General features: G+C 51.5%; 1 protein-coding gene across 3 annotated transcripts in view; it reads left to right on the plus strand.

Moving 5' to 3' along the window:
• The first annotated feature begins 805 nt into the window (after window positions 1–805).
• The window catches only part of LOC146839359 (glutathione S-transferase P 1-like), a 54030-nt gene continuing 36672 nt past the window's right edge, over window positions 806–18163 (plus strand). The window contains exon 1 of one of the 3 annotated variants that reach the window (XM_085651356.1): window positions 806–1753. In XM_085651356.1, coding sequence (XP_085507482.1) covers window positions 1402–1753 — 352 coding nt within the window. In that variant the 5' untranslated portion in view covers window positions 806–1401. Of the gene's footprint in view, window positions 1998–18163 lie in introns of all 3 variants that reach the window. The other 2 variants (XM_085651357.1, XM_085651359.1) reach the window with 2 other exon arrangements.

The raw sequence follows: 18163 nt of genomic DNA on the forward strand, positions 1-18163 counted from the left end.
GAACCGTTGGCTCCTGCTCTGGTGTGAAACTGGACAAAGGTCATTGGAGTATCGCCCCCCCCGTCCCCCTGAATCTATTATGTCATTCTCATACGGAGTCTATCAGGGACCAGTAGGGTCTCGCTATTCATATCCATGAGACACTACATTGGTTGGTGTGTTAGTGGGAGGGAGAGAAAGAAGTGAGAGGGGAGAGAAGAAGGGAGCATGAAGAGGGCGGTCAGTGTGTCAGAGGGAGGGAGAAAAGTGAGAGGGGTAGTAGAAGCGGGCGGTCAGTGTGTCAGAGGGAGGGAGAGAAGTGAGAGGGGAGAGAAGAAGGGAGCAAGAAGAGGGCGGTCAGTGTGTGGGAGGGAGCGAGAGAAGTGAGAGGGGGAGTAGAAGCGGGCGGTCAGTGTGTCAGAGGGAGGGAGAGAAGTGAGAGGGGGAGTAGAAGCGGGCGGTCAGTGTGTCAGAGGGAGCAAGGGAGAGAAGTGAGAGGAGAGAGAAGATGGGAGCAAGAAGCAGGCAGTCAGTGTGTTAAGGGAGAGAAGTGAGAGGGGGGGAGTAGAAGCAGATGGTCAGTGTGTCAGAGGGAGGGAGAGAGAGAGATAAATGGGAGGGGGAGTAGAAGCGGGTGGTCAGTGTGTAGGAGGGAGGTAGGGAGAGAGATAAATGGAAGGGGCGGGGATAAAAGCGGGTGGTCAGTGTACCAGAGGGATGTAGGGATAGAAGTGAGAGGGGAAAGTACAAGTGGGCAGTCAGTGTGTTAAGGGAGGGAGGGAGAGAAGTGAGGGCGAAACAGGAGAAGCGGGCGGTCAGTGTGTGTGTGTCAAGGGAGGGAGGGAGAGAAGTGAGAAGGGAGAGTAAAAGCGGGCATTCCGATTGTCAGATGGAGGTAGGGAGAGAACTGAGAGGTGAGAGAAGAAGTGGAACAGTCAGTGAGTCAGATGGAGGGAGGGAGATAAGGGAGGGGAAGAACGAGTGGAGGAAAAAAAGGACAGAGAGGAGGGATAGAAGAAGAGGTGAGGGGGGAGGAGGAGCGATAAACTGAGGGAGGAAAGCCAGAAGGGGAGGAACAGAGGTGAGGAAAGAAAGTGTCAGAAGCAAGAAGAGAGATAGAGGATTGGGAAAGAGAGAGCAAGGCAAAGATTAGTCTAGCTGGAGTAGTGTGAGGGGGAAGTGAGAGCTGCAAGTAGACATGGAGAGAAGTTGGGGGGGCGCGAGAGGCCGTGTGTCTGAAGCCAATAAGTATGTAGGTGGATAAAATGAACCCCACTCGTGTGCATCCCTCCTCTCCACCTCGGCCAGCATCTTCCCCAGCTGGGCCGTAGAGCTCTTAAAGGGACCGTGACCGGTAAATGTTCTGAAAGCAGAGCGCCTAGAAGCGGCCTCAGTCAGCGCTGCTGCTGTACCTGATCTCCAATGGTCAGCAGTGTGTATTCTGTGCACTGCCTGCGGCTGCTGCTTCATAAACCTTTGACCTTTAGCAGGCACTTCCCTACCTGCCTCGGACCCTCCCTCCTGGTCACGCCCTCTGGTCACTCCCTCTCTGGCTGCGAGCCCGTGCTCTCTGTCCTCCATCTTCTCACCGTGACTCAGCAGCACAGATCAGATAAAAGGAGGAGCGAAGGGGGGGGATCAGTGTGCACCCGGAAACCAGCAGCAGAGGGAGGCAGACACCATCCGTGGGCGGCAGACACCAGCAGAGGGAGCCAGACACCAGCAGAGGACGCAGCCAGCAGCGCCGAGGCTCATCGACAGGAGCAAGCACTCAGTGAGTTTGTCTTCAGTTCACACAGTTGCTGCAGGACTGGCAGGGTTGACCTGTGCACTCCCGGGAGCAGGGTTGACCTGTGCACTCCCGGGAGCAGGGTTGACCTGTGCACTCCCGGGAGCAGGGTTGACCTGTGCACGCCCGGGAGCAGGGTTGACCTGTGCACGCCCGGGAGCAGGGTTGACCTGTGCACGCCCGGGAGCAGGGTTGACCTGTGCACGCCCGGGAGCAGGGTTAACACAAGGTAAGGAGCAGAGTTAACCTGTGCACACCTCCAGTAGGGTATCCTTTTACTAAACCAATAGTGGGGGCCCAAACCTAGATAGGCAATATTCAAGTGACCACATGGCGTGTGACATCACAGCGCATGACATCACGGCACGTGGCATCGCTTGTGGTGGCATGGCAAGAACTGTCATCCCAACTCGTGACCTCACAGGAAGTGACATCACAAGGAGACCTCAGATCTTAGGAGCTCAGACATATGTTTAGGGGGACTATCGTGAGCACATTTGAGCGTATTACAATATTTAGCAAAGGGGGGTTTTGGGTGGGAGGTGTGCCAAAACTGACGCAAAATCGGGGCCTCAATGTTTATATTTATTTTTTAAAGCATGCCACAAAGAAATTGGTAAAAGGATAAACGTGGCAGTGAGTCTGTTCTGCGTAATCGGTTGCAAAGTCTGCATTTCAAAGTATCTGATGGGGTTAAGGCACCTGCTGGAGAGATTTGTGTGCCAGTGAATCTCGGGGAATCCTGCTGTCTGATGGGAAGCTAACTCTGCTGGTGAACTTGTTTGCTGGGGAGAGCTGTGCTTTGTCTAGTCCCAGTTTTGAATCAAAGTAGCAGAGAAGGTTAATGGTTTTTCCTGCAGAGCACATTATGTAGTATGCAAGTGCAGATTTGTATTTCATTTAAGTGGGTTACTGCCTTTAAGACCCCCTTTGTTTCTTGAGGGTCATAAATTGTAATGCTTCTAATATTGCAGAGTGAACTATGAAGGACACGTGACTCCTACACCCTGTATCCCTCACTGTCTTATGCAACACAATAGAGGCGCAACTAGAGCCAAATTTCGGGGGGGGGGGGGGCTGAGCAAAAATTTCGGGGGGGGGTTGAACTTTAAGCAATAGGCAGAGTGGAGCTGCAGGGGCTCTTAAAGGGGTGAAACAACAGCGAGGCCTCATTAACATGCAAATGGTCTTTTAAAGACCTGTTAAATGCTCGGGTGCGGCTGCTTTTTTGCCCGGGAAGGTGTCTCATCCCGGGCTGCCACACACGACGGGGGGGGGGGGCTTAAGCATTTTGAGTCCAATGGGTGTTGCGCGCCTGTACACATCCTGTACATTGATTTACACACATTTGATGTACTCTCAATACATAACGTGTACGTGGGATGTAAAGCGCTGTGAGGCCCTGCCCTGCGACAAGCAGCGCAATAAAAGAGCGGTTTTTAAATTATTTGCGTAAATACTGGAACAAACCAACACCTCTGATATCTTTACAGGGCGCGCAGATCTCTCATATAGAGGAACTGAACAATGTCAAAGCCCTACGTCTCTTAAGTACCTGCGAAGTAATAACCAGCCGCGAGCCTTCATTTTCCCTCACTGCATTGGCATCGAGGTGTGAGGCTTCCGACGGCTCACAGCCAGGATATTCCAACACAAGGTGGCCTGGTAGTCCCTTCAATTCGGCCTTTGTTTTGGGCCCACCTGGAATGTAAAATAACGAAGCCCCCTCACCTGAACCCTGCTGCTGGGAACAACGTGCAGGCGCTGCTGAATGTGTCCCGGTGTCTGAGAATGAGGCCGGGACTAGTTTATCATATTTCTGTGGGACACAACTTCTTGGCTGGGTAGACGGTGTCCATGAAAAGAGGGGGTAGACTCGACTTGTGCCCTGCCCTCACTCATTTATAGCAAGGCTTCCCTGTGCACACCAACAGCAGGGCTATATAAAGAATCCTTATTTTTAATATAAATACCTGTGTGGTGTCCATTTGTAGTGTTGTCACTTGGTTACTGTATGTGTTCACAAATTCTTAACCTATAACGCTCTGAGATAAGCCTTGTCTGCTCGCGCCAAGCTACCTAGAGGGTGAGCAGGGGTTGTTTAGTAGTGTAACCCCCTTACATGTTAATGTGCACACCCACAGGATGGGTAACCAGTGCGAACTCGCAGCAGGACGTCCCTGTGCACACCCATAGCAGAACTTCGTGCACACACGCAGAAGGGTTTCCCAGTGGAAAATCGCAGCAGGACGTCCCTGTGCACACGCGCAGCAGGACGTCCCTGTGCACACGCGCAGCAGGACGTCCCTGTGCACACGCGCAGCAGGACGTCCCTGTGCACACGCGCAGCAGGACGTCCCTGTGCACACGCGCAGCAGGACGTCCCTGTGCACACGCGCAGCAGGACGTCCCTGTGCACACGCGCAGCAGGACGTCCCTGTGCACACGCGCAGCAGGACGTCCCTGTGCACACGCGCAGCAGGATGTCCCTGTGCACACCCGCAGCAGGACTTCCCCGTGCACACTGGCAGCAGGGTTTCACAGTGTAAACTCACAACAGGACTTCCCTGTGCACACTGACAGCAAAGCTTCCCTGTGCACAACTGCAGCACGGCTAACCTGTGCACATCTACAAAAGGACTTAACTGTGCACACTGACAGCAATGTGTGCCAAGTATGTGGGTGCACACCTATGTACATTTGCTGTTTGCCCTCAAGGCTACCTAGACAAGCCAACTGATTGGTACACCTGCTACTTGGTACTCCGGGGCTTGCTTGATCCCATCTGTAGCTGGGCACTCACGGCTAGCTTGAGCATGCTAACTGCTTTTCATTCTAGGGCTCACTTGGACACACCTGCACAATGGGTGCTGCTTGGCACTACTGTGCTCACTTGAACACACCTGTGCAGCTTGGCACTCCCGGGTTCACCTTGACACACTTGTGCTGCTAGGCAATTGCAGGATTACCTGGACAGGTGTGCATCTTAGCAGTCAGTGTCACGTGCACACATCTGTGCTGCTTGGCACCCCAGGGCTCACCTGGACAGATCCATGGTCCTTGACTCTCCTGGTCTCGCCTGGACACCTGTGCTGCTTGGTACTCCAGGACTCACCTGACAGGTGTGGCTCATGGTAGTCCCAGGCTCACCTTGACACCTGAGCTGCTTGGCACTCCAGGGATCACCTAGGCACATCTGAGCTGCTTGGCACTCCAGGGCTCACCTGGATACACCTGTGCTTGCTCACCTGGACACATCTGTGCAGCTTGGCACTCCCAGGCTTACCTGGACACGTCTATGCTGCTTGGCACTCCCAGGCTTACCTGGACACGTCTATGCTGCTTGGCACTCCAGGGCTGATCTGGACACATCTATGCAGCTTGGCACTCCAGGGCTGATCTGGACACACCTGTGTTTCTTGGCACTCCCAGGCTTACCTGGACACATCTGTGCTGCTTGGCACTCCCAGGCTTACCTGGACACATCTGTGCTGCTTGGCACTCCAGGGCACACCTGAACACACCTCTGCTGCTTGGCACTCCCGGCCTCACCCGGATACCTGGGCTGCTTAGCACTCCATGGCTGGCTTCTCTGGACACACCTGTGCTACCTGCACGTTCCAGGGCTCGCCTGAACCCCTGTGCTTCTTGGCACTCCAGGGCTCTTCTGGACACATGTACTGCTTGGCATTTTCGGGCTCTTCTGGACACATGGTCTTCTTGGCACTCCAGGGCTCATCTGGATACCTATTTTTCTTGCCACTCGAGGGATCATCTGGACACACCTATGCTGCTTGGCACTCCAAGGAGCCCTGTTAGAAATGGGATGTTAGAATCCGGGTTCTCTGGTCGGGGTAAGGGGTTACACTACTAAAACAACCCCTGCTCACCCTCTAGGTAGCTTGGCGCGAGCAGACCAGGCTTATCTCAGAGCGTTCTAGGTTAAGCATTTGTGAACACATACAGTAACCAAGTGACAACACTACAAATGGACACCACACAGGTATTTATATTAAAAATAAGGATTCTTTATATAGGATTATCACGACCATTAAACGATTAAAAATACACAATACGGTTGCTTAGTTGGTAAAAGATTGCTTAGTTTCTCTTAAGTTCTTAAATGCGACACTTTAAGTCAATGTACCTTAGATGCGACACGCAGGGCAACGAAAGTGTTGCAGCGATGCAGATGCGTTGAAGTTCTTGGTGCTAAAAAAATAAAGGCGGGATCTTCCAGATGCGGTGCGCTTCTCCGATGTTGCAAGAAGACTCGACTCGATGCGTCAGCTACAGCGGCGTCACCCATGATGAGATGCGACGACAGCGGCCTTAGCAGCGGCACTCCTCTCCGACGTTGTGAGACGCTTCCGCTCGATGCGATGCTACAGCGGCGACACCCCTTCTGCGAGATGCAGCGGCTCCGGCGGCACGCTTCTCCGTGGATGCGAGGCACTTTTCTGGTTGCGGTGCAATGCGACAACTACGATGGCTGCGATGGCGACACGCTTCTTCCTCGCTGCGAGACTCTTCTCTCGATGCGGTCCAATGCGACAGCCACGATGGCGACACGCTTCTTCGGCGTTGCAAGACACTTCTGGAATGATGCGAGCCTCTTCCGCTCGATGCGATGCTGCAGCGGCGACACCCTTTGCGAGATGCTCGACAGCGGCACGCTTCTCTTCCTTGCATCGCGCTTCCAGCTCCTTGACACGCAGTCCCTCAGAAGGCCCAACAACAGCAGCAGTCACTTCCAAAAGACTCTGGGGAGCGGGGGGTGAAGTCCACTGGTCCTGGCACTTCGTTCAGGGGGAAAGCTCAGTTCAAGCCCTTGTAGCTCCTTTTTAAAGCACAAGTTGAAGCAAAGTCTTTAGTAGTCTTTCTCCTCTCCTTCAGCAGCAAGGCAACCACTGCAGGCCAATCCCCCAGGTCAGGGATCCTCCTACAGCTTTCCCAGTTCCTTCTCTTCTGGCAGAGGTTCTTCTTGTTTCAGCAGGATCTAATTTCTTGGGAGCAGGGTCCCAATACTTATACCCCTAATTCCTTTGTTCCTCTGGGGTAGAGGGGCCTTTGCCCAGTCCAAACCAGTTCTTGAGCACTCTGTTGACATGACTCTGCCTTTCTATTCAGGCTGCAGGGCAGAGACATCAGCCGCTCCACAGGAGGTAGAGCCAGCATTGTGGTGGCAGAGCACAGCCCTATTCAGAGCCCAGGTGTACTCCTCCCTCCCATCTGACTGCCAATCTTCCTATTCACCACCAGGCTACCTAGCCCTGCCCCTCTGGGTTTCCCCAGCCCTGTCACTCACACAACCAGACAGGCAGATACACATCATAGCAGAGGCGGGCTGAAATGGTCAAGCAAGCAAATACCAACTTTCTAAAAGTGGTATTTGCAAACACAGAATATTAAAATAAACTTTACTAAAAGATGTATTTTATTATTCTGAGTTCAGTCATACTAAACTCGAATATCTACCATGTTCCCTGGGTCTGTTAAGATCATATAATGTAACAATTCTAACAGCCCATTCTGGCCTATGGAGAGCAGGTAGCCTTACAATAGTGAAAAACGAAAATGGCTGTAATTCACTATTCGGACATGCCACACACATCAGGGCTTGTCCTACCTTATGCTTGCAATGCACCCTGCCCTTGGGCCTACCATAGGGGTGACTAATATGAAGTTAAGGGAAGGTTTAGGGACTGGTAAGTGTGTGCACCTATCCAGTCAGCATGACAGTACCAGACTGCACGCAGGTTCTGCAATGGCAGACCGTAGACACATTTTACTAGGCCGCTTCTGTGGGTGGCACAACCAGTGCTGCAAGTCCACCAGCAGCATTGGCATTCACAAGCCCTGGCACTCCTGGTGCACTTTACTTGGGTCTGACAGTAAACCAAATAAGCCAATCGTGGAATCCAACCAGCATATACATTTTACCTAGGGAGCACTTGCACTGTGGCACTGGCTGGCAGTGGCACAGTGCTCTGAGCGGCCAACACCATAAAAACACATGAGGCACAGCGACAAAGTGGAAGGGAGACTCACGCCAAGGTGCCAGGTCTAACATGGGATTTCTGGTTGGCTAAGGCTTGTGCCAAAGCCAGGCGGATACCACCACTCTAGTCAGGGTAAGGGAGTTACACGCCAAAGATAACCCCTGCTCACCCCCTTGGTAGCTTGGCACGAGCAGTCAGGCTTATCCCGGAGGCCATGTGTAAAGCATTTGCGCAACATACTAGGCACACCACAAAAGGAACTCCACACAAGGTTATATCAAAAATAGCCTTTGTATCATCATAAAACACATTAGATGGTAATCGCACAATATACACTGTGCCAACTGGCACTGGGCAATATTTACATGGGATTATATACACCTAACAGGGCCACATGGACCTCTGTCAGAATCATCACTTTGTAAGAATAGTAAAAGTAAGGACATATGGAATAAACGTAGAACAACCAGTAATTACTGGCAAACACTGTACTCCGCATCATCCTGTAACATAGACCATATTATGCACAGTATCACATTCAGGCGTGAAATACATTCTGCGCCAACCTCACCAGCATAAACACATTATGCAATCTTCTCCGAAGTCTAAACGTATTAGACCATAACCTCCTAAGCATAACTCACGTTAGGGAGTAATCTCACTAGCATAGACCACAGTAGGGAATAAATCAATGGGCATCGCTAACATACTACCTTGTCCAGTCATCAACTAAGCCAATGGGCCTCGCAAGTAAGAAACACATTTGGCCATCCTAAGTCATATTAAACAGTCATCATTACACTAGGCGTAAAATACATAAACCTAGACACATTATGCAATAATCCCCATACATAAACCACCTTGGAGAATAAAGCAGGGTGCATGAATCGTACTACATGCATCACATTTCCTATCACCACATTAGGGCCTGGCGCCCTGTAAACCTCCTAACTGTCCCCCCCCCCCCCCCCCCCACTCCCTGGCCAACCGGCCTTCTCAAATGCCCTCTGTCAAATGTCAGGGCGGCTGCCCAGGCAGCAGAATCCATGGGCGCAATTGCGTAGACCTAACGTTGCAGCTGCCCACTACTTGCTGGGTAGCTGTGAATATCAAATGAGGCCGGGGCTCTTCAGGTGCCCTCTGAATCAATGTGCAAAAATGTTGCCGCTGCCTGCGCTTGTGCGATGCAGCTGAGGATCCGGGGAAGGGGCCCTGGCACGACTATGCCCTCGGAGCCCCACTGGGGCTCTCTCGGCAAACATGACCCCAAAGACGTGGCAGCTGCTCTCTAGCAAGCGGGGCAGCTGTAACCATATCCCTAAAAGGGGCCCGGCATCACGGTGCCCTCTGGATCCCCCTTCCCACCCCCACCACGGGGCTTGCAAACAAACTTTGCAGGTAACGTTGGAGTGGCCTGCGACGGCAGGTCTGCTCATGGAAACGAAAAGATACTGGCCATGTATCCAGCCCAGCCCTCACTCACCGGGGCTTGGATCGGGACGTCTATTTCGGCGCCGGGGCTCCCAACTGCTCACGGGAGCCCGGCTTCTCTCTGCGCCTCTTCTCTTCACCCGGGCCGCCATTGCAGAACCTGTGTGCAGTCCAGTACTGTCATGCTGACTGCGCAAGTGCACCTACTTGCCAGTCCCTAAACCTTCCCTTAACTACATATTAGTCACCCCTATGGTAGGCCCAAGGGCAGGGTGCATTGTAGGCATAAGGTAGGATCTGCCCTGATGTGTGTGGCATGTCCTGATAGTGAATTACAGCCATTTTCGTTTTTCACTATTGAAAGGCTACCTGCTCTCCATAGGCCAGAATGGGCTGCTGGAATTATTACACTCTATAATCCCAGCGGACTCAGAGCATGGTAGAAAGTCAAGTTTAGTATGCCTGAACTCAGAATAATGAAATACTTCTTTTAGTAAAGTTTATTTTAATATCCTGTGTTTGTAAATACTACTTTTAGAAAGTTAGTATTTACTTGCCTAACCATTTCAGTCCGCCTCTGCTGTGTGTGTGCTGCCTAGTTTCAGTGGGGGCCAGGGCTGGGGAATTCCAGGAGACAGGCTGGCTGCCAGGTGGTGGGTAGAGAGATTACACCAGGATGGGTGGGAGGAGAACACCTTGACTCTGAATAGGGCTGTGCTCTGCCACCACAATGCTGGCTCCGCCCCCTGTGGAGCGGCTGGTGTCTCTGCCCTGCTGCTGAAAGGAAAGCGCAGAGTCCCCACAACAAAGTGCTCCAAAACCGGACTGAGCCAGGCACAGGCCCCCTGGTCACAAAGAACCTGTGTATAAAAGAAGGTGCCCTGCTCCTAAGAAATCAGATCCTGTTTATGCCAAGAAGAACCTCTGCCCGAAGAGAAGGACCTGGAAAAGCTGCATGGAGGAGTACTGTCTCTAAGCCTGAGAGACTGGCCTGTGGTGGGTGCCTTGCTGCTGGAAGGAGAGGAAAAGACTGAGAGACTTTATTTTCAACTTGTGTTTATGAACAATCTCCAAGGGCTTGCTTGTGAACTTTCCCCCTGAACTGCGCCCCAGGAACAGTGGGCGCTACCCCTCCCTGGAAGAAAGGAAGCTGCTGCTGGTGAATGCCCCCTTCAGCGCTGACTCCAGAGACCTGAGTGTGACTAGGAACCTGTCCTGCACTCGGAGAACCTGTGCGCCCTCATCCCGCCGAGCAACGTGACCCCTGGACGACTGTGCAGCAGTGAGCACCGTAACGGCCTGCCCCGCCTGGCCGGAGCATCACAAACTGCTGCCCCCTCAAGCCGGAGCTCGCACCGCAAGAAAGGACCGTCCGGTCCAAGCATCGAGTCTCTGTGGCCCCTGAGCCGTAGAGCCCACCGCAAAGATCGCCCGCACCTGAGTTCGACTCTCCTGGACGATACCCTGTCGGCAGCACCTCGCCGCTGAATTCACCCCAAGCCGCCGCCCCGCCTTCCTCAGCATCGCGACGGACGCTGGAGTCAAGAGGCGCCCCACCACGCATCGCTGCACTCTATGAAGCGGGACCGCGACGTGGGACGCCCCCTCTACGACTACTGAAGTCGCCTCGAATCCCCAACAAGAAATAAGGTACTGTGCGCTGTTGAAAGCCCCAGCGTACGGCTGGAGCGTAATCTAACTTGTGCGCGTCTGAACTCCAAGCGTACTTGAAGCGCACGGCTGCAGAGCAGGGAACTGTGCGCTATTGGACCTCCAACGTATGGGTGCCTCACAAAGAACTGTACACATCCGCATAGGCAACCCGTACGGCCCGTACTGCCTAGAGATCCCGGCCCCGTACGCTTGCTCACGCGGGAAGCGTGAGATGTAGTAGGGATCGTCCCGAAGAGCGGTACGACACGTACGAAGAGCGCTGCGACGCGCACAGACCCCAAAGAGGTGCAGACAGCACCCAACTTGAACTAAGAAGAACTGTGGTATCTGAAGTTATAACAAGTAACTGGAACCGTGTTTAAAGTCTGAAGTCTGTATTTAAAAGCCTGCTTGAAGAATTTTATATAAAGAGCTTTATTTTTACAAATACAGTCTGGCTCCTCTGTGTGGTCGGTTGGTGACTATTGTGGGACATTGCAAGAGCTTAACCATATGTGCTCTAGAGAGGAGCCTGACTGCTTGCGCCACACTACCTAGAGGGTGAGCAGGGGTTGTCTGCTGAGAGCAATCCTTTGCCCTGACTTAGAGGAGAGGGTCCCTGCTTGTCGAGTGCATACCTGCACCAACCAGAGACTCCGAATCTAACAAGACCTCTCCATTCAACCCAGGTCTGGCTCAGCCTGCCCTGACCTTCCAATACCAGACAGCCAATACACATCAGGCAGGCAGGCACATAGCACACAGAAATGCCAACTTCTAAAAGTGGTATTTCTCATATAGTCATGACGGATCTGCGCACACCATTGCACAGCATTCATTCTCACAATTTCATACATACTAGACTTGACCACACTGCTCCTCCCCTAACAGGAATTACCACTGACACACACTTAGCAGGGAATCCACAATGCATCCCTCTGGGAGGGCAGGCCAATCTCACCAAATGTAACACAGAGCGCACACACTTCATACTGAACAGCAGTGTAAAAGCGCCTAGAGGCCTAAAACCACTAACGCTGCACCAAGAAAAGGCTGGGAGAAATGCAAAAAGTTTAGGGGTGAACCTGCAAAAAGGGCCAGGTCCAACAATCCCCTAGACAAACCTGTGCTTCTGAGAACTGCAACAATCACCTGACACGTGCTGCTTGGCACTACTTGGCTTACTGCACACGTGTGCTGCTTGGCACTTCAGGGCTCATCTGAATACCTATGTTTCTTGGCATTCCAACCCTCCGAGCACAGGTGCTGCTTGGCACTCCATAGCTCACATGGACACCTGTGCTGCTTGGCACTTCCGGGCTCACCTAGACGGGTCTTATGCTTGGCACTTCAGGGCTCACATGGACACACCTGTGCCACTGGGCACTTTTGGGCTCACCTGGACATGTGTGCTGCTTAGCATTCCAGAGCTCACTAGGACACATTGGCTGCTTGACACTCCATGGCCCACCTGTGCTGCTTGGCACTCCCGGGTTCACCTGGACACACTTGTGCTGCTAGGCACTCCCGGGCTCACCTGGACACATCCATGCTCCTTGGCACTCCATGTCTCAACTGTACACAACTGTGCTGCTTTGCACTCCATGGCTTACCTGAACACACCTGTGCTCCTTGGCACGGCAGGTCTCACCTGGACACACCTGTGCTGCATGACACTCCTGGGCTCACCGGGGTACACCTGTGGTGCTTGGCACTCCCGGGCTCACCTGGACACAACTGTGCTGCTTGACACTTCAGGGTTCACCTAGAAACACCTTTGGCACTCCCGGGGCCACCTGGACAACACCTATGCAGCTTGGCACTTCCAATCTCTCCTGGCACACATGCTCCTTGGCACTACAGGGCTCAATTGGACACACCTGTGCTGCTTGGGACTTCTGGGCTCACCTGGGCAGGTGTGATGCTTAGCACTCTAGGGCTCACCTGGATACACCTGTGCTGCTTAGCACTCCAGGTCTCACTTGGATACACCTGTGCTTTTTGACACTCCAAGGCTCACCTGGAAACACCTGTGTTGCTTGCACTCCAGGGCTCACACGCACAAGGGTGCTGCTTGGCCTCCAGGGCTCACCTGGACACACTGTGCTGCTTGGCCTCCAGGGCTCACCTGGACACACTGTGCAGCTTGGCACTTCTAGGCTCTCCTGGACACACCTGTGCTCTTTGGCACTCCAGGGTTCACCTGGACACACCTGGGCTGCTTGCACTCCAGGGCTCACCTGCACACACTTGTGCGGCTTGGCTTTCCCGGGCTCACCTGCACACACTTGTGCGGCTTGGCTTTCCAGGGCTCACCTGGACACACTTGTGCGGCTTGGCTTTCCAGGACACACCTGGACACTTGTGCGGCTTGGCTTTCCAGGGCTCACCTGGACACACTTGTGCGGCTTGGCACTCCAGGGCTCATCTGAACATGTGTGCTGGTTGGCACTTCTGGGCTTACCTGAACAGGTATAATGCTTGGTACTCCAGGGCTCACCTAGGCACCTGTCATGTTTGTAACTCTAGGGTCCACCTGGACACACCTGTGCTGCTTGGTTCTCCAGGGCTCACCTGGACACACCTGTGCTGCTTGGTTCTCCAGGGCTCACCTGGACACTCCTGTGCTGCTTGGTTCTCCAGGGCTCACCTGGACACTCCTGTACTGCTTAACACTTCCGGGCTCACCTGGACCGGTGTAATGGTTGCATCTCCAGGCCTCAGCCATTGCTAGAGCTGTCCTGATGGCTGCATTAATCAAGAGCCCACTTTAATATATTGACTGGTGTTCCCGGACGCTTCCACTGGTGATAGTGAGCTGTAGTGAAACGGGCCTTAGTGACACCGTGGTATAAACTGGTGTAGTGTTCGTACTTGAGAATATTTTAGTGTCTTCAGTGAAACCTGCCACTCTTGCAATCTCAAACTTGCCCCACGTTTCCAAAGATACACTTATAGATGATATATGAAGATTTTAGGGCAGAAAACAGCACAATCCACGTTCTGCCCAAAAAACAAGTAGCTGAGTGATATCTACCACATCTGATCAATTCTGTCTCAGTGGAGTCCGATTTTAGCAGGTGTTTAATTATCACATCAATTATGGTCTCAAATATTCGTCCCAGCTTAGCTCGAGGGCAGCAGCATAGCAACCTTGGAAACCGAAGGCCTCATGTATGGGGTTCTGGAGTAGGGCAGCGCTGTCCTACACCAAAGTGAAAGGGCAGGAAAGCTCCTTATTTATGCAATACCGTGCATTCCTGTCATTTCTCCCTGCGCTGGCACTGTTCAGAAGCCTAGCACCAACGTAGGTACCCTTGCACTATGGTGCAAGGGTGCCTGTTGTGTCAGCAGGATTGCTTTTGTGCATGAAGGGGCACCTTCCTGCACAAACAATCCTGGGAGGTGTTTTTCCTTTTTCAATGTGTGCTGAAAAATACAGCACACATGGGAAGAGGAAACTATGTGATATATATTTCTTCCCGTTACGCCTCGCCTCGGGAGGCGTAACGTTTGGCACGTCCCCAGGTTTACATCCCTCCTTTGTAAATCTGGGGCAGCATCAAAAACCATTGAGCTCAGTGGGAAAACCCACAGCAATGCCCATGAAACGCCTCTGGTGCCGAGCAAGGGGCGCAGCACTTTGAGCTGCGTTTCCTTACTCGTGATTTATGAGGCCACAAAGCAACCTTGGAAGGCTTTACGCATGAACCACTTTGCATGGTGCAAAAGTGACGCTGCACTTTCAGAAATAGGCCCCCAAATATTCAGCAGAGAATTAATTTCACAACCTCTCGCATTGGGTAATACACCTGCTTATATGGCTAGAACAAATGTGTATTTCAGCCAAAGCCAGACCTCGACACGGCTTCTGTTTTTGGTCCTGGCATTTGGTGAGGGGCAGACACTTGCCCTCTAGTGGGAAACCATGTTATTGCCACATACACCTCCTCTAGCAAGGCTCTCAGCCACACATTGCAGCACTCTTTACACACAGGGAAAGGAGTAACAAGCATTTGCAATGCAATAGGTCTCGCATTTACCAGAGTTTAAGCTATTGGTATTGTAAATGACTGCCTTTTATTTATGTTTTAAAAACAAAATTAAAAGGCATTGTCCTATTGCAATGTCAATAGCTCAAACTCACGTGAATGCGAGACCTCTTGTACATGGGGCGTCGGTGGCAGGTATTAGACGTAAGTGGTCAGGGGAAAGTCAGAGAGCGTAAGACGCATCAGTTTTCCCATTTTACTTTCTCCTCTTCTGGAGATACTGGGATTGCATCGGCTCCCTCAACACTGAAAGAGATGCCCCTTTGGATGCACTGAAGGATAAGTGAGACCGTTGTGGGGACATCTATTGCAGATGATGCCTGGGGGAAAATACTGGATAGGACACTGAAGGTCTCGGAGTGAGAGGTTTAAACTGATTAACTTTCATTTCTTACATACAGAGTACATTACACCTGGCAAAAATCGATACATTCTTCCCGCAAGTCTGTGCCCTAGGTGCAGGGCCCTTGGGGCAGATCAGTTACATATGGCTTGGGACATCCCACAGCTCACCTCCTGCTGGGGAAATATTTGTGCTCTGATCAATGCCATCACAGACCGCATCATCGTTGGGACTCTGGGGCAGTTGTGCTGGTTAGGTTCCGGCCTGGTAATCACAAACACATGGGTAAATTTATAGATCTAGCTTTTATCCTGGCTAAGCGACAGATCACTCTCAAATGGACATCTGCGGAGGTAGAAAATGCTTAAATGGCAAGTATTTGAAAACCTCATGTTCCTCAGAGAAGCAAAAAGGCATGGGATCCATAGATGTTGCGCGAGCGTGGGAGGGTCTGTTCGATGAACTGAGAGAAGATGATTCCCTGAAAGGCCAGGGAGCTGACACACTGGGATAGTGCCAGGCAGGGACTGCATGCAAGCACAGGGCTGTTGACTGTGGAGAGCCTCCTAGACACACATCTGGGCTTCCCTGTCGCGTCCTAGCGCCACACATGCACACATTTGCGAGACCTACTGCTCTCTGCTGACAGTACTGCTCTGGCTCGCTATCTCTTAAACCACTGCAGGACACCATACCGGTTAGATTGGTTGGGGGGGGTAAGGGGCAGGGGGGTTTGTAACTGAGGGGTGGGATGGTAGTTAGAATGTAATTAACAAAGTTACTTTCAAAGCATGGTGGAATGCTGTTTGTTTTCACCATACACTGGATACAAGCAATGTCACTCCCATATCCATTAAGAGATCTCTTTTGGCTCCCTCTATCCACGTATTTAACTGATATAGCCTTATCCTCCGCTAATCTTCCTGATGAAGTCAGAAAACCTCCATGAACTACTTGTCTTTTCACCTAGGTTGTTTCGATATAATATTAGTACTACTCCTTTGTTTTTATAATTTATGATTATAATGTTGTTAATGTCTTTGTATTTGAATAAGAGATTAAGATTTTAGATATTGCCTTTCTTCTTACTGTTATAAAGAATTATTGTAATAGGTATATTGATTTCTCCCTACCCCCCCCCCTCTATTTCCCTTTCCGATTATTAGAAATAAGCTTTTAATTGTTTTGATTTTATGCTTCTCTAAGATTGTTTTTCACTTATATAATGTTTTTTCTCATATGTTTTTGCTTCAACTTTTCCTTTAATAAACTTTAAACTTAAAAAGAATATAATATGGCATTGAAAACGGGATCAATTAAATCGGAGGGTTTAAATAGAACGAATTATCTTGCCCCAAGAATTTAACAGGGCTTTGTAACAGACTAATTTACACTTTTTTTCTTGAGTAAAGGGAGAGTAGCCCGATCTCACAGGGTGGTGAGCGAAAGCCTAATTGGAACCTGGCTCTCCGTGTTACATGGCCAGGAGCTGTAGCCACTGGGTCGCATCTCCTCCAGTGAAACCTTGGCTGGAGGTTAGAAGAGCACCTCGAGCTGAGCCCGGCATCTAACTCGAGCAGCCCCAGTGGCTCGCCCACAGCTGGAGTGGGACGAGAGCGGATGTAATGGTGGCTCGGAAATACCTCCCTCCTCCCGCTTCTGTCATCCCACCCCTCCAGAGGCTGCCTCGGCTCCTGGTCCGCAAGACTCTCACCGCTGCAGCCATCACGTGAACCTTAGCAGCCAGGCTCGGCCCGACTGTCAACATTACCTGAGGAACATCACTTCCGGCCTCACGCTAGGGAGGGAAAGGGACAGCGCCATGCGCGCGTTGTGCTGAAACACCCATCGCGTGCAGATCTCCTGTCCCCCTTCAAAAAAAAAATCGGCGACAATAGATCTCACCCAGCGAGCAGCGCATGCGCTGCGTCGCTAGGAGAGACCTAAAAAGGGCCTCATATAGAGGCCTACAGGGATTTTACACACCTTCCACAGACAGTGATCAGATTGCACCTTTAACGCTCAAGTCTGTACCAGCCAGGGTGTCTCCCGGTCACCAGGAAATATAGGTTCCTCGCTCCTGCTTTAAGCAGAGGAGCCCTTTTGGTACCTCCCCAACTCCTCCACCTCCCCCCTCCCCCCCCCCCCCCCCCTACCCCCAGTCTAGGGCTGTCATGGTGAGCACTAGTGTAGGACCCCTGGCGGCTTCTCAGAGCATGCAGTTGGACCAAGCATTGGCAAAGCCAATAGGTCTCGCCTAAGAGACCAATTTATTTCACCAATGTTTTTTAGCCATGCTGTATTGCATTGCACGCCTCTAAAAAATGACAGGGGCATATATTTTTCTTTTTATTTACCAAAAAAGAGAGCAGTAAGTTAAAAAAAAAAGTAGCACGAAAGCAGTTTTAAAAGAAGAAAAAAAAACAGAAACCGATAACTTGGTAGAGGAGCAGGTGGGGCTGAAGCAACATAGCAGGTGGCGAAAGAAGCAACACAAGGGAGGGTTCCTGGGGGCAAAGGGAGAAATACATGGGTGAAAGAAAGCAAAGAGGACCATGGCGGGGGAAGCACATAGATGAGAGAAAGCAACATGAGTGTGGGTGGTGGAAGAGAATCACATGGGCAAGGGAGAGCAATGTGTAAGGGGGAGAAAAGAACATGGGGGAGAGAGCCGGACAACAAATGCACTCTCATGGAGTGTAAAACAAATCTTTTTAAAAAATGCTGAAAGAGCATTGTAGCCAATGAGTCATAGGGATAGTAAAGAGGCTATGCTCCATGGGAGGGACAGACACCCGGTGAGCAGGTTGAAACCAGCAAAGTCATCCAATAGAAAGCAAGCAAATGCAATGGGCACTAATACAAGCCAATAGAAAGCAAGCAAATGTACTTGACGATAAAACAAGATAATAGA

This window comes from Triturus cristatus, chromosome 4_1, assembly GCF_964204655.1.
Source record: "Triturus cristatus chromosome 4_1, aTriCri1.1, whole genome shotgun sequence".
Lineage (NCBI taxonomy): Eukaryota > Metazoa > Chordata > Amphibia > Caudata > Salamandridae > Triturus > Triturus cristatus.